The sequence below is a fragment of the Cyanistes caeruleus genome, chromosome 8, assembly GCF_971803275.1.
Source record: "Cyanistes caeruleus chromosome 8, bCyaCae1.hap1.1, whole genome shotgun sequence".
In the NCBI taxonomy this organism is placed as follows: Eukaryota; Metazoa; Chordata; class Aves; order Passeriformes; family Paridae; genus Cyanistes; species Cyanistes caeruleus.
In genome coordinates, this window is record NC_141708.1 from 8,082,698 (window position 1) to 8,097,088 (window position 14,391).

General features: G+C 41.8%; 1 protein-coding gene across 5 annotated transcripts in view; it reads left to right on the forward strand.

The window, feature by feature from the left end:
• The first annotated feature begins 772 nt into the window (after positions 1-772).
• The window catches only part of CCDC186 (coiled-coil domain containing 186), a 35,562-nt gene continuing 21,943 nt past the window's right edge, over positions 773-14,391 (forward strand). Inside the window, exon 1 of one of the 5 annotated variants that reach the window (XM_086899352.1) lies at positions 773-915. Coding sequence is in view for 1 of the 5 variants with exons in the window: in XM_023929879.2 (XP_023785647.2) it covers positions 14,187-14,190 (4 nt within the window). In the remaining 4 variants the exon portion in view is untranslated. Of the gene's footprint in view, positions 952-8,846; positions 9,298-11,020; positions 14,191-14,391 lie in introns of those variants that run through there. The other 4 variants (XM_086899353.1, XM_086899354.1, XM_023929880.2 and 1 more) reach the window with 4 other exon arrangements.

Sequence of the window (14,391 nt, forward strand, 5' to 3'; positions counted from 1 at the left end):
ACAATTTTTAGACGTATGCCTGAAATTATCTTGTGTGAATTCAGTTGGGAAACACCTCTGAGACCATCGAGTCCAACCGATGACCCGACACCACCTTGTAAAGCAGAGCATGCACTGAGCATGGCTGACATGAGTCCAGGCTACCCTTAACACACCTCCAGGGACTTCACACCTCCCTGGGCCGCCCGTTCCAGTGTCTGATCACCCTTTCTGTGAAGAAATTCTTCCTAATGTCCACCCTAAATGTCCCCTGGCGTACAGTGTACTAATACCACCGCATTATGTCCTATATCCAGCCGCTCGAAGCTTTCAGCACCGTCAGTGGATTGCGGACTTTCGGCGGCGCGGGTGAGAACGCAGCAGCGGCACAAGGGCGAGAGAAGGCGGCGTGACGGGTCCCGAGTCACCGGCTGGTCCCGGTGGGACGGCCCGTGCGGCCCCGGCCCGTCCCGAGCGACAGCGCACGGAGCACAGGAGCCGCGGCCCCCGCGGGGCTGGGCCGGCCCGGCCCGAGCGACAGCGCACGGAGCACAGGGAGCCACAGGAGCCGCGGCCCCCGCGGGGCTGGGCCGGCCCGGCCCGACCGACAGCGCACGGAGCGCAGGGAGCCACAGGAGCCACAGAAGCCGCGGCCCCCGCGGGGCTGGGCCGGCCCGGCCCGAGCGACAGCGCACGGAGCACAGGGAGCCACAGGAGCCACAGAAGCCGCGGCCCCCGCGGGGCTGGGCCGGCCCCGCCGCCCGGGGCTGCCCCGGTCCCGCCCCGGTCCCGCCCCGGCCGCCGCCGCGCCCCGCCCCCGCCGCCATCTTTGTTGATGTGTCAGCGCGCCGGGCAGGGCGGCCGGCGGGGAGTGGGATCGCGCTGCGCCAGCCATGGCCGCGCTGCCGCCGCTCCTGCCGCCCGAGTAGAGACCGGGTGAGGGCCCGCGCCGCAGCAAGGGCGGGCGGGCGGGCGGGTGAGTGAGTGAGTGAGTGAGTGGGTGGGTGGGTGGGTGGGTGATTGAGTGAGTGAGTGAGTGTGTGGGTGGATGCTCGGAGCCGGCGTCTCTCAGCTGCGCGGGCACTGCCGGGCTTCTCGTGGGGGCGGCCGAAGGGGACGGGACGGGAATGCCCGGCGGGCTCGGGAGGGGCCGCGGGGCCGCTGATCCGCTTCACTGTCAGCGGGTGATAAACCTTGAGGGACGCGGCGGCGGGGGTGGGGGAAGGACGGGAGGGAGGCGGAATTGCCCCGGGTGTTGAGGGGGCTCTCCCTGTGCAGGTGGTGGCACTGGGCTGGCAGAGGTCGCGCCGGGGCCGTGGGCGAGGCGCAGGAGGAGGGAGCGAGGTGCCAGCAGGGCCGGGGAGTGAGGACCTGCCATAGCAACACCTTCCTGCTCCGGACCTCCGAGCGGGTAGCGCAGGCTCCTGTGCTGGCTCGCAGTCTCTTTGTTTCTGCACAGCTTTCTTCTCCGCGATATTAATTAGGTTGTACTGTTCCATTGGCTGCGTGTTGATTTTGCTGTATGGGTAAATAATTAGATAACAAAGCCCAACAACTGTTATGATGGTTATTTTTTAGAGACTGCTGCGGTGTTGCGGTAGGGTAGGTGTCCTTGTTTTTGCAGATGGTATTTGTAAAAGCTGCTTGCCCTTCTAGGTTTCAAAGAAGGACTTTAGCAAAATGATTATGATGTAGGCTTGCAGATTTTGGCTCTTGTCCCGGAAAATAGTCTGCACAGGTGAGTCTGATACATGTATACTACCAGCAAGACTCTGTGCAGACCAAAGGAGGATTTCTTAAGGGAATTGAGATCTGTGTGTAAGATGAGAAAGTATGCTATTCTGGCTTTAGTGCTGATTTGCTTTATCCTTGTAAAACTGCTTTTTAGAAGTTAGTGTTGCAAGCAGAACGCACTAAAAATCCAGGTATGGCCACTGTCCCAATATGTTGTATAAGGAAATGGTTGAAACTGTGAGCCACAGCTGTGTTTCTCTATGGGCAAGGAAATGTAATCACTGCTTGCTATGAATGCTTATGTTGCCGTTGACTTTAGGGAGGAGATGGTTAAGCTCTGAAGATACGAGAAACTGAAAGTATGAAGATGTTTCAAGAGGATGTAAGATGACATTTGAAATGTCATTTGTTTTATATATAAAAAAATAACTAGTTCTATATTGCCTTTGAGCTCTTCTTTTTCTGAAAATCTTCACTCATCTGTTCTTGTCTGGTTTCAAAACAGTATTTTTCTGTCATTTTATAAGACTCGATTTGGAGTTGTTGACAGATGTTTGTTGGCGTTGTAAGGTTCACTGTTTCAAACTGCTGAGAAAAGGACTGAGCAACCAAATACAGAGAGTGGTTAATCTGGTCCTAATTAGCAGCTCTGTTTCTTAATGCTACCTGAAGCTAATACTTAATTTCCTGAAGCTGTTTTTTTAAAGAGCTGTGAAAAAATAGAAAGGCAGTGTTTTTCTGGATTTAATAGTTTTGTTAGGCATGTTAAATTAGTAGATGTGGGTTCCAGGAAGCAATAACCTGTATTTAGTTCTGAGCTGACTTGTTCTGTCCTTATTTTCCAGTTGCCAAAGACAATATTGGATAGCCTCATGGATAATACTTACCTTCAAGTCATAGTCCAAGACCCTCAAATTGGGGGTGAAAAAAAAAAATCTCATCAGAAACAGATCAGTGTCAGAACAGAGGGGAAAATCATGACCCTAATTTCAAGAAGTACATGGAATACTGATTCCTCTTAGATTAAGTAATGGAAGTGACTATTCTGTAGAGCTCACAGTTGACTTTTTCACATCCTTAAAGGATGGAGTGTTTACATGTTTTCAGGGATACTGGAGAAACTCTAGGAAAGGTTTGAAAACAGTAAACTCTACCATCCCCCCAAATGGTGTTTTTCAGTATGTAGTGTCCATACAGACAGTAATTCCATGGCTGGAATTTTACAGCCTTTTGCATGTTCTGGAAACAGCATTTGAAAAGAGCCATTGGAAGGACAATGCCACTGCAATCTCCAGTGCCAAATATTCCAAGATTGATGTGTTACCAATGACACGATAGTACAGGATTGTAAGAAGGTCTGCCAGAGCTCTGGCTTCTGTAGTGTGAACAGGAGTTATGGCTCTGTAATAGGTGTAGAAGAGCTGTCATAAAATGTATGCTTTATCCAGGTTGTGTAGTCAGAAACTTGATTTCTTCCCCTCCCTTAACACATTCTTCTTTGTACAGGTGATGTTATCAGTGTCAGGAGGTGAATACAAACAGGGTTCTAGTAAGGACAGAGCTGCTCCTGGCCTTGTTGTAAGCAGAACTGAAGGCAGGGTGTTAAAACCTGAAAGGTGACAGTAGTGCTATTGCTGGCATTGCATTCTTTGGTTGCTGACTTAGAGACTCATTTTATTGACTTGGAGTAGGAGTTGTTCTGTGCTGAAGACACACAGAAGATAACAAGCCTGTGTGTAAACCCTGAAGTGTCTAAGCCTCATGTGATGTTCACAGTAAAAGGATGTTGTAGCTAACGTGTTGTTTTCCCCTGATACATGCTGGGGCTCCTATGACAAAAAAACCCCAACACTTTCAAGGTGTACCCCATGACTTGTGTTATGATGGGAGCAAAGCAGCCTCTCTTGGTAAACCTTAACTGATGTACTTTATTTTGGAGTCATGCTGTTGACTCCAGACAAGGAGTTAATGTGACTATAATATTAACCATGTGTATGAGTTTGATAGAACACCTGATGCTCCCTTGAAGGAATTGTACATTTCTGTTCACCTATCTAACTTGTGATATAAGCAAAGGAGAACAAATACAAAGTTTGAGTAAACCTTGTATTCTGAAGTACTTGTCTCATGTTCAAAGAATGGATAGAAATGCTGAGCTTTGCACCTTGGCACTGTCATTGGTGTTTAATGAAGTCACATTAAAACTTGAGAAGAATAATTGAGCTGAAGTGTTAAACTGATAAAAGCAATGAAATCCTGGAGTACCCACTAGATACAGTCACTGATCCACTCCTTCCCTTGGAGCATGTGAATCAAAGCAGGTCTTTGTGTAAGTTGAGTCAGAAGCTGTGTCAAGTTCTTCCTGGCCTGGAGGACTCCATGTCCCAGTGTCCAGCCAGCTTTTCCACTTTGACTTGATCTTGGACAAAAGTGAATTAATATTGGGATACCTAGCGTGGGTGGAACTCTGGTATGTTTCTTTTGCTTCCTGTATGTGCTGTCTCTAAATACAGGATGACTGGGAGTGTGTGAGACCTCATGGCCACCCTCTTTTTTGTATGGAGTACAAGGTGATCAACATCATCTCTTCTTCAGCTTATGAATTTTGTCTTTTTCTTAGGCAGCGTAATGCTTTCCAATCCAGTTCATCTCCTTTTAATGTGTTTCATGACTTGGGTAGCTTGCTACTCTGATTATTGTTGGATGTGGAATTGTAAGCAAATATATAAGCTTGAAGCCTGAAGGACTTTGAAATTCATCTTACATTAGATTATGTAAAATACCTGGGTTTTTTGGAGGTTTTTATCCCAGTTCCTTTCAGTTTAGTTCAAACCTTTGATTTGTCTCTCTACACAGCTGCTATACAGTAGAGCTGCATTTTGTATCTTAGGTAAGCCAGAACTTCTTTAGCAGAATCCTTTTTTTTTTTTTTTAAACAAGCTTCAGTGGAAAACAGAGTTATCTCTAGTACTTGAGCTTCCCTGTTCTGCAGTGTTACCTGGTGATGTAATGCTTAGTCTGAGAAAGCCATTTGTGACAGAGTTCTTGTGAAAGATACCATGCAAAGCACAGGTAAGCTGGATATTACCTGGAAACAATAGGAAAGTGTGTTTTGCTGATCGCTGCGTTGACTAGTAGACGGTAGCTATGGAAAAAACTAGCCTTAGGAAAAAGAAACCAAAAACTTCACCCAGCAAGTGAAGTAGAAAGGTATGGTCAGTCTGTCCAGATCAGTTTAAGTAAAAGTATTATTAGGATTACAGTAAGCTAAAACAAACTATAAAACTTCTCTTCAATTTTGTTTTTAGTCTTGTCATGTAAAATTTTTACCAAGAGTTCTGATGCAATGACAGTTGGCACTGACTTAGAAAAGCATTTTAATTTACTTAAGCAATGATTATTGTGTAAAAAAGAAGTGAAAAGTTCTTGAAGAGAGGCTTTTTGGGTTTTGCAATGAATAACACAACTGTAAGAAGCTAGAAATGTTTTCGTACCCCAGAGTTACTAAGAAATCTTGTTGGGTTGTCATTATACACTTGGTAGCACATAAACTGTCTAACAGGTTCATCTCTCACCTGAGTGTAACAGGTTGGAAATTGAATTAAAATGGCAACTGATTCTGACTACTGTGTGGCTGTTAATGCTTACTTCAATATCTCTGGCTTAGGATAATGTCTTTAAGGATAATAGAAAGTACTTTATTTTTCTGTTGTGATTCATCTAACATAGTGTTTCTAATGGAATATTTTATAGCATGATAGCTAAAGGAGATGAACAGACCCTTGTGGAACAAACTGTTCCATTACGTTTTGTTTCTAATAAATGCTGGGACATTTGTGAAGCTTTTTTACATTGGGTTGCTGGTTGCTTCATATATATGTGTGTGACTTGTCAAGAAAACTCTACAAATCATTATTCTCTTCAGTATTCTTTAGCCAATAAATCCTGTTAAGTCTTTGAAATACAAAGTCCATCTCCGGTGTTACGCTGGATTATACTGCATCTCACATTAACTCTTGAATTTGCAATTGAACTGGCTAAAGCACTTGTACTCTCCGTTTTTGTTGCTCAGGAACCTGCAAGAGGGAAGGGGGTGTGTGACTGACCCATTCAAATGGTGCTCATGTGCAGTTTTTGCTTTTAGTAGGGTCTTCTGGTGAGCATCAGCGCTTTATCATGAAAGTCTTTTGACTGTTGACATTTCAGTCTTATGTCACTTCATTTTGTAGATGCATGAGTGGAAATGTAAGGCAGTATAAAAAAATCTCCTTAGCAGAGCCTTTAGTCTATGCTGCAGTGATTGGGAAAGAACCAACCTATTACTGCACTATAAATGATAAATGTGCTTTTGGTAAAGTCACGTATTTATCTTTGCTTCATGAGCTTCAGTAGCTGCTTACATGAAGAGAGGTGCTTCCAAGATGGGATTCTGCTTGAGTGTAATGAGCCATGTATAAAAATCAATCTGTGAATTGGAATTTAATAGTATATATTATTTAATGTGAATGAATAGGAGGCTGAGTAGTTTAAATGGTGGAGTATATATTGATTCTGAGTTGGCATGTACACTAGCCTCCTTTTTAAAATCATAGTTATTATTGAATAACAGCTTTCAGGGGTTAAATATAAAGCTGCTGTCTCGGGACAGATTTAGGGCATTGCTGATTTTTATAAGAATTTTTGAAAATCGTGTCAGAAAAAAGGTACATTTTGAAACACTGCTCAGTGTTAGTAAAAGACAGTCCTTGCGTGCATGTGAAGTAAATGTTAGATTCCATTCCAACAGAAAGAGCAGAAGTCTCAGCTCACCTCCACGTTGTTGCTAGGATGGGGAACTACTTGTGCTCAGTGCTTTTACAGGTCAAGACACAGAACACTGTAAGACATAGTGGTTGTTTCATTTGTAGCTGAGTCCAGTCCTCAGGTGTGTCTGGGCAGGTTGCTGAGAGCTTTAACTGATAGTTGGAGAGCTGGAGTAATGGGACAGTGATTTACAATGTGACTTCTTGAGGTGTAAGTGTGAATCTTCAAAATATCTGTAAAATGCATATGACTTCCTCTTGCAAATTCACATGACTGCATTTTAATTTGCTATTGGGTGATAAAGTAAAAAAGTCAATATTTTCTTTGCAGTTAAAATTGTATGAGGATAATGCTTTTCATTGTAAAAAAAAAAAAAATAAAGTCTGCCAGATCTCCCAGTTCTAGTTTTAGCTGGTAGTTTGGAGTTTTTTAGTAGCCTTTTGGTGTGTGTATCTTGGCTTTTTAACCTTTATTATTTTATTATTGGCTAATCTTTGAAAGATTGTACAACTAAGTTAAAAGTATTTCTTTTTTCAGATATAACATTTATCAGTGAACAGGCCTCTTGATTGGAGGGCTATTAGAAAGCCAGAGTAATGAAAGGGAACCATACCTGGTATCTCTTTCGACCAGCTACAGTTTCAGGTGCTTCAGTGCTCTACTTTGGTTTCTGAAGTATTGCAGGTGAACAAACAGGGCAGTCATTGTGAAAGTATTACATTTCTATCTGGTTTAGCTGGACTGTAGAATTTTCTGTTCATCTGGCACTGGGCTATGCAGAGGGAAATCCCACAACTTTCTATATATGTAGGCAAACTGTATGTCTCTATCTTAACTTCCTAAACTGTTTTCCTGAATTCAGTTTTGCCAAAACTGGAAGGATTCATATATGTCTGCATCCAGCATCTTCAGTATCAAAATGGAGCTTTTTTACATGTCTTGCTTCTACAACATTAGGATCAGCTAGCAAACAAAAATCTCTATAAACCCATAAACAGGCATTTTTGGTTGAATTAGAGAGGACACAGAAGAGCAGAGATGTTTGTAAAATCAGTTGGAATTCTTTACAGAGAGCAGTAAAAGTGCCTGGGACAGACAGCTGGTTATTTGAGCTATGTGTTGCTGCCCAGTCTTTTGGTGTGGTACTAGGGAAAGAAGTCATTATTTGCTCTCACTGGGGAGACTGAATGTTAAGAAAACCCCTTTTTCTAGCTGTCTCCAGAAGAAACTCTCCAAAGGACAAGCATCCCTTCTCCTGGTTGTTGACACTGGACACTAAACCTGAACTGCAGAGTTCAGAAACCAGAACCAATATGGAGGGTACTGAGGGTTACAGAGCATTGGAGGAGACTGCTGCTTAAGGATGTTTGCTTGGATTTTTAAGATGAATTTGCAGAGAAGCGTACCTTCAGAATGTGCCATCATGGAAAACAAAGTGCAACAGCACAAATTTTGTGAGCTATTATCCACTTCTTGACAAGGAACCAGGAAGTACAGATCACATATTACAGGTTTAAGAGAATTGCTCTGAAGCAATTTCAAGGGCCTCATTTTCTAGATAGGTTTTTCCTGTAAATATGTGGACTTTGCTTAGAGGTGTGCAATGATTCCTTAACAAGTTTACAGCTCACACTGCAGTGACAGAGCAACTCTGAGTCCTGAGGTGGCATCATTATAAGAGCAGTAGGGACTTCTGGGAACTTTGCTTTTGTTGGTGTCACCAGGTTTTTCTGTCACTGAGCTGCTTGCCAGGCCATGTTAGGGTACTTAGGACCACTGCTGAGTGTTGGAGTCATCTGCCTGTGACTGATGGAGCACTTCATCACTCCTTTCCTTGTCCCCCACCTGCTCTTTGAAATGCACCACAACTCTATGGCAGCTTCGAGTAGTTTTGAGACTTTAGTCTGTTACTGAAGGAAATTTGAGTAGTCTGCAGTGACTGATATGAAATGGAAAGAGGAAAGCTACCTCATACTTCTGTTTAAAAATGAGCTTGTTTCATACCCTATAAAACCTGTCTGGATGCTTTTTTTATATCCAGAGTTAAAGAGCATGTATGGTCTGAGCTGATGTGAGAACTGCTTTTTCACGATTTTGTGGATTGAATGTTTACATTTTGGAGAGTAGATGATTCCCTCTTCATCAGTGACTATACTTCAAGACCTCTCTTAGGAGCACAGCCAGGAGTGGAAAACATCATCCAAAGATGATGCAAAACCCTTTCTTGTTGAAAGGAGCTAAAATAATTGACTCCTACTGGCCATTATGTTACATAATGTGTCGTTGAATGTGTCTGGTGTCCAGTAAACTGCATTTGCTGTATTAAGTTCTTATTACTCCCCTTTCAGAAGGTTTTGTGCCTCAGTCACTTACCTCAATGCTCTTCACTTTCATATCAAGCCTGGGTTGAACAAGGTTTTGTACATGGCCACACCAGTGAAGCATTATTCCTTCCTGCCCTTTTTTACCCCTCTGCAGTATTTTTAGGCATTGAGGTGTAAATATATTTTTTACTCTTGAAGCAGTGATTTTTTTGTTTCTCAGGACCTTGACCTTAAGTTTGCTTACAGAACCACCCAGGCACACACTTCTGTCACTCTTTAATCTGTTTGTTGTAAAGAGCCCCATTGTGATAGTTACTAGGTGACAAGGCACACTTTCTTTTTTTCCCCTTTTAGTGAACTCTTCTTGAGAGCTACATCTAAAAGTTTCTTATAGTTATCATTTAATGTGTTTCTTTAGCTGTCATCTCACATGTATTTTGAAATTGGCTGAAACAAGGTAATTTCCTCCTTCTTGAATATTTACAACATAAGGATTGAATGCTTGGGTCAAATTCTATCCATTTTATGAAATTAAATGCTAGCATTAGTAGTGCATCTGCTTAGGAAAGGCCTTTGTAGTCAGGGATTTAAAAGAATCACGTTTGCGTTCAATAGGAGGATTGAAAAGACAGGCAATTTGAAATAGCATAATGTGAAATTAAAACATACCAGAACCTTGGCACGTGCCTGTACTCACTGGATAGCAGGCTAGAGCTAGAAGGGTGGTGTTTCTAATTAGAATTAGCAGTATTGCCATGGGGGGAAGGATTTTCAATCAGTACAGTGCATGAATAGCCAAGGGATGAGGGTGCCAACAGCTTCCTTAAGAAGTTAGGAGTGCACATGCTTTCAGCAGAGGGAAGAGGAGGACTGAGTGTTACAGAAACTGCTTTTCTCTGTGCCAGTGGATGGACTCTGAAGTGAGAATTTGCTGTTACAGTATAATCTTCTCTGGACTGCTGCTGAAGGTAGAAGCTATTGGAAATAATTTTATTCTTCCTTTTGTTGGCATGTTGCAGGAGTGTGTATTGAAATTTTTGATGCTCTCCCAGTATAATCAATATTTAGACTGTATCAGGTACTTCCTTGAAGAGCTTAAATGACTCATTGTCTTATTTGTTCTTAATTTTATCATTTGGTTAGCGGTTTAAAGAAGGTGTTTCTCTTGCGTAACAGAAAGTGAATTAAAAATTTGCTATTTCCTGAGTCTTTGCATTCCCTGACATACCTGGGAGACATTTGTATTCAAAAGCTGGTGTGCTGTTCACACACTCCATTGGCAAGCTCTCTGCTCCCTTCCTTTGATTCCAGTCAGTTGTGCTAGCAGCAATTTAGCAGATAAGCAAATCTTAGTTTAAGCAGTGTGATAAATGGTTGTAACCCTTGCTAGTACCAGCCTTTACTGTTATGTTCTGTGCCAGCTATTTAACTATTTACTCATTTTAGATGTTACATTGGACATCATATGTGCTGATGCAGATTTAAACTTAGTTTTGTGAATAATGATGAAAAGTATGTATGCTGCTTGCATCTTTGAAGAACACATCTGTGATGAGAAAAACAGATGTTAAAACTGTTTCAAAAAAAAAAAAAGGCAGTTTTGGTTTTAAAGGGTATAACTTGCTTGTATTCTGATGTATAGGGAGAGGTTTTGCAAATGTGTCTGAGCTGTGCTCCTGTTCTTCATTCCTGCTGCTCTCATAACCAGGATCTGAATTGATGTATTTCCACTTGTATTTGCCTCCTCTGCTGTATGGGGAAGATGTGTTTGAGTGTTAGACTAATTCTGAGCTGTAAAACAGAGGAGGATGACTGGTCAGACCAGTTATGTGAATCCAGTCATGGCTAAGAGTCCTGTCACAGCTGCAGAAAGTGTCACAAGGCAGTGACAGAGCTTTTCACATGCTGCCCTAGATGGATGGCAGTCATTCATGGCATGTGGGCAAGCAGGCTTGGGCTGGGCCACTCAGTGCTGCTTTGAGGAGTTCCTATGGCACAGGAAGCAGAAGGGACTTGTGCTTCAAGTGAGATAAACATCACACTTCTGCCCTATTGTCAAGATGATGGGCAGGCCTAAAGAAGGAGCAGAGCAGGTGGTTGAAGGTAGAAGCTTTGCAAAACAGTGCAAGAATCCAGCACTTTGCTGTCACTCAACACACTGATTGTTTGATGCTTAAGCATATTATATAAGCCAGTTCACTTGCTTCAGTCAAGTCAACCTTTTTTGATTGTTTTTGATGTCTTCTGACGACATCATAAGAGGCACTAAACTATTTTGTTTCCTTAATGCAGTATACATAACCTTAGTACATCCCTAACTTTGAAAAAGTAATTTGTAAGGATGAGTAGGCTAATACAAGATGGATGTTAAACCTGGAAAGGCATGGAGCTCCTATTAGGTGGTGTCCAAATATTATCTGGAGCTTGATGGATTTGTATGTTTGATGTGAAACAGTCAAATATTAGCACATTTCATCTCAACTGGCTCCTGCTAGACTGGCAATGTTGATTCTTTTATCACACAAAATGTTTTGCTTACAAACCATGAGCCTTTTCTTCAATGACATCACTGCAGTTTTCTGTCTTTGTCATTATATAGGAAGTATCTGTTATATTCACTTGCCCAAGGTAGGCAGAACAAACTTTGAATATTCAAGAGACATTTGACTATCAGTATGAATTTGCATTGACAGCTGCTTCACATGAGTTCTTTGTCTGGACGTTTCTGGTGTGAAAATAAACTGTGATCCTGTGATCAATTATTTAATTTCTGTTTAAGTGTTAGGAATTAGAACATAAAAGCTAATACTAGTCAGTGACAGTAGGGGGACAAAAGAACTTCGTATGTCATGAACAGACGCATACAGGTGGAGGTAGATTTGGGCAGATAAGGCTAAATCCAGTCTACTGGAATCATAAAGACTGTGAACTTAATGTGGTAAATTATATTCTAGGTACTACTGAAAATTAAGTCAGTTCCCTGACTGCAGGGAACACTGAATCACCATAATTTACTTTTTATGCTTTAACTGATTTGTATAATCATTACTCAAATTCCTCATGTGTTTGATATAAAACCTACACTTTATTTATGATTAATAATAACTAAGTTATTATGGATATGGAGTCAGTGGCTTTTTTTTTCCCTCAGTGGCTGAGTTGTGCAAATAATTGTATTTCTGCTTCCATGTAGATTAGTCTTTGTAATACTAATTTACAGGATTATTTACAGAAGGAAGTAACACAATAAAAAGGAAACCTAGTGACCTTCCTAATGTACTCTCTTAACAGGGCTGTATTTTTCACTTGTTATTTCCATATGGAGATAAATGCCTTCCAATTTGCTGACTGGACTGGAAATTTTATGTTAACAACCAACATGGAAGTTCATGTATTTGATTTTACCACTCCCTTTCTTGTGGGAAGGGAACTGCAACAGCTGGGCAGTCACAAGCAGATTTGAGGCAGTAATACATCAAACAACTGTACGTTTTGGGAGGTTCTGTAACACTTCAGAAGGTACTTTAAAAAAGCCTTAAAATGAGTAAAAAAACTCTCTGATCATTCCAGAGAAAGCATCAAGTTCTTGGAGTGGAGTAACTACTAGATTAAAAACCAGTTCCTCAGCTTTATGCTAATACAGTATCTTTTACAGCTGAGTATATGGACTATAAACTACTTTTGACAAGAAAGAACAGATACTAGGAGATGAATTTTCCTTCCATCTTGACTGCATCATTTGCAAATTATCTTACTGTTATAGATTATTTAAAGTGCACTAGTCTGAAAGCATTGGTTTTTAACAGCATTTTAATTAAGTAGGAACTGGTGTGTTCTGCTACTATCAAAATGAATACTTTTCCTTGCAGTTATGTTCACTTTGACATTGAGACTCTCAGTTTGGTTTGTTTTGTTTGAGAATAACAGTAGTACATTGTGAACTTTTTTACTAGCAGAAGTTATCAAAAGATAGATGAGTTCCAAAAGAGCATTTGTTTGGACTGCACAAACCAAATGGTGGGATTTGCTGGTTCCAATGTTGACCTAAACATAAATATTTTGGAGCAAAGGGTAATCAGGGATTTTATTAACACTAGTGAAGGTCTGCTTGTAGAATGGGGGAATCCTTGTCACATTGTATAGACTCTCATTCCCCATCTCTGTACTCCTTTGTACCTCTCCATTATCACTTGTGTTCTGGTTCCTACTGATTTGTACTGGGTTAGAGGCTGTAGCATTGGGGATTTTTTTTTGCTTGGAAACCAAAAAAAAGGAAAAGTTGTTTGCTTGTTACTTAAAATATGGTTCTCATTTGCTGATTTGTGACTCTTGTCCAGTTGTGATATGATCCCTTCCATACTCTCAGCTGAATGCTCAGTTTTCCATGTGTTTCCCTCTTGTTGATTAAAGGCCAGTTGTAGCCCAGTGTTTTGTGGGGTAGTGTTTCCTGGTAGAAAGAGATGGCCTGGAGCTGCTTTTTGTGTCTAACAGTGAAAGGTGACTGTGGTAGCAGTTGGTGACAGGCCTAATGGGATTCATTAAACCCCTGTGTTTTAACAGTGTGAACCTCAGCAGGAAGTGTTGGTTCATAAGGCAGCACTCTGGGGGAGTTGAGTGAAGCCAAAGAGCACAAAGGGGTTTCCTTTCAGGCTGAGGCAAAGGGAGGAGCGTGGAGCAAGTACCTGAGTGGCTCAGACGGTGTGGCTGTGTAAGGGAGAGCTGAGCAAGTCAGAAAGCAAGGATGGAAACAAGTTTGATGTGGCAAGTAAGCACCTTATTTGAGGTATCTCTTGGAAGAGCAGAGTTGAATTTATAAATGAAAAGTTTGCCTTGTTTATAAATAGCCTAAATTATCCAGTGTAGGAGGATAGGGTTGCATATCAAAGTTAGGACTGCTGTAATGATTTTCTCCCAGTGGAGATAAGGGCTGCCTGTGCTTGCTAAAAATGACAGTAGTCTTTTCAGATACAGGACCATCTGGGATTCCTGAAAAAGAAGATACAGTAATATACCCAGGCTCTTCCATAATTATTCTGGCTATTTGGATCTCAATAAGGTGTCCTTCTAGTGCTTCTAGGGAGCTTCTGCTGAGCTTTTCAAGTCCTTGCTCTGCAAGCTACTGTTTGAGAGAGCAGATCTGCCACAGACCATCTGTGCTCTTCCACAAGGGATTTTGGTTGCATGAAAACAGATGGGAGAAGAGAATCTCACCCCCATCCTCCCCCAGCCCCTTCCCTTAGTTTCCTGGGTACAGATGCATTTTTATGTATGGATGCTCAGTAAGGACATGACAGTAAGGAAATTGGATATGCTGGCTGGACTGGGGAGTCACCCTGTGTTGTAAAAATGAGTAAGTCAAGACATATTGTTGCTTTCAAATCATGTGTAGAGAAGTGAAAGCTGTAAGACCCTGGATGCTTAATTATTTTGGATTATTTATTGTCATGAAGTATTTTTTTGAAGTGATTACTTGAAATTTTTGTGGATTTAAATGATAGAATTATTAATTCTAAAAAGTTCTGCTTATTTATTGTCTTGGCCTTTACTATCT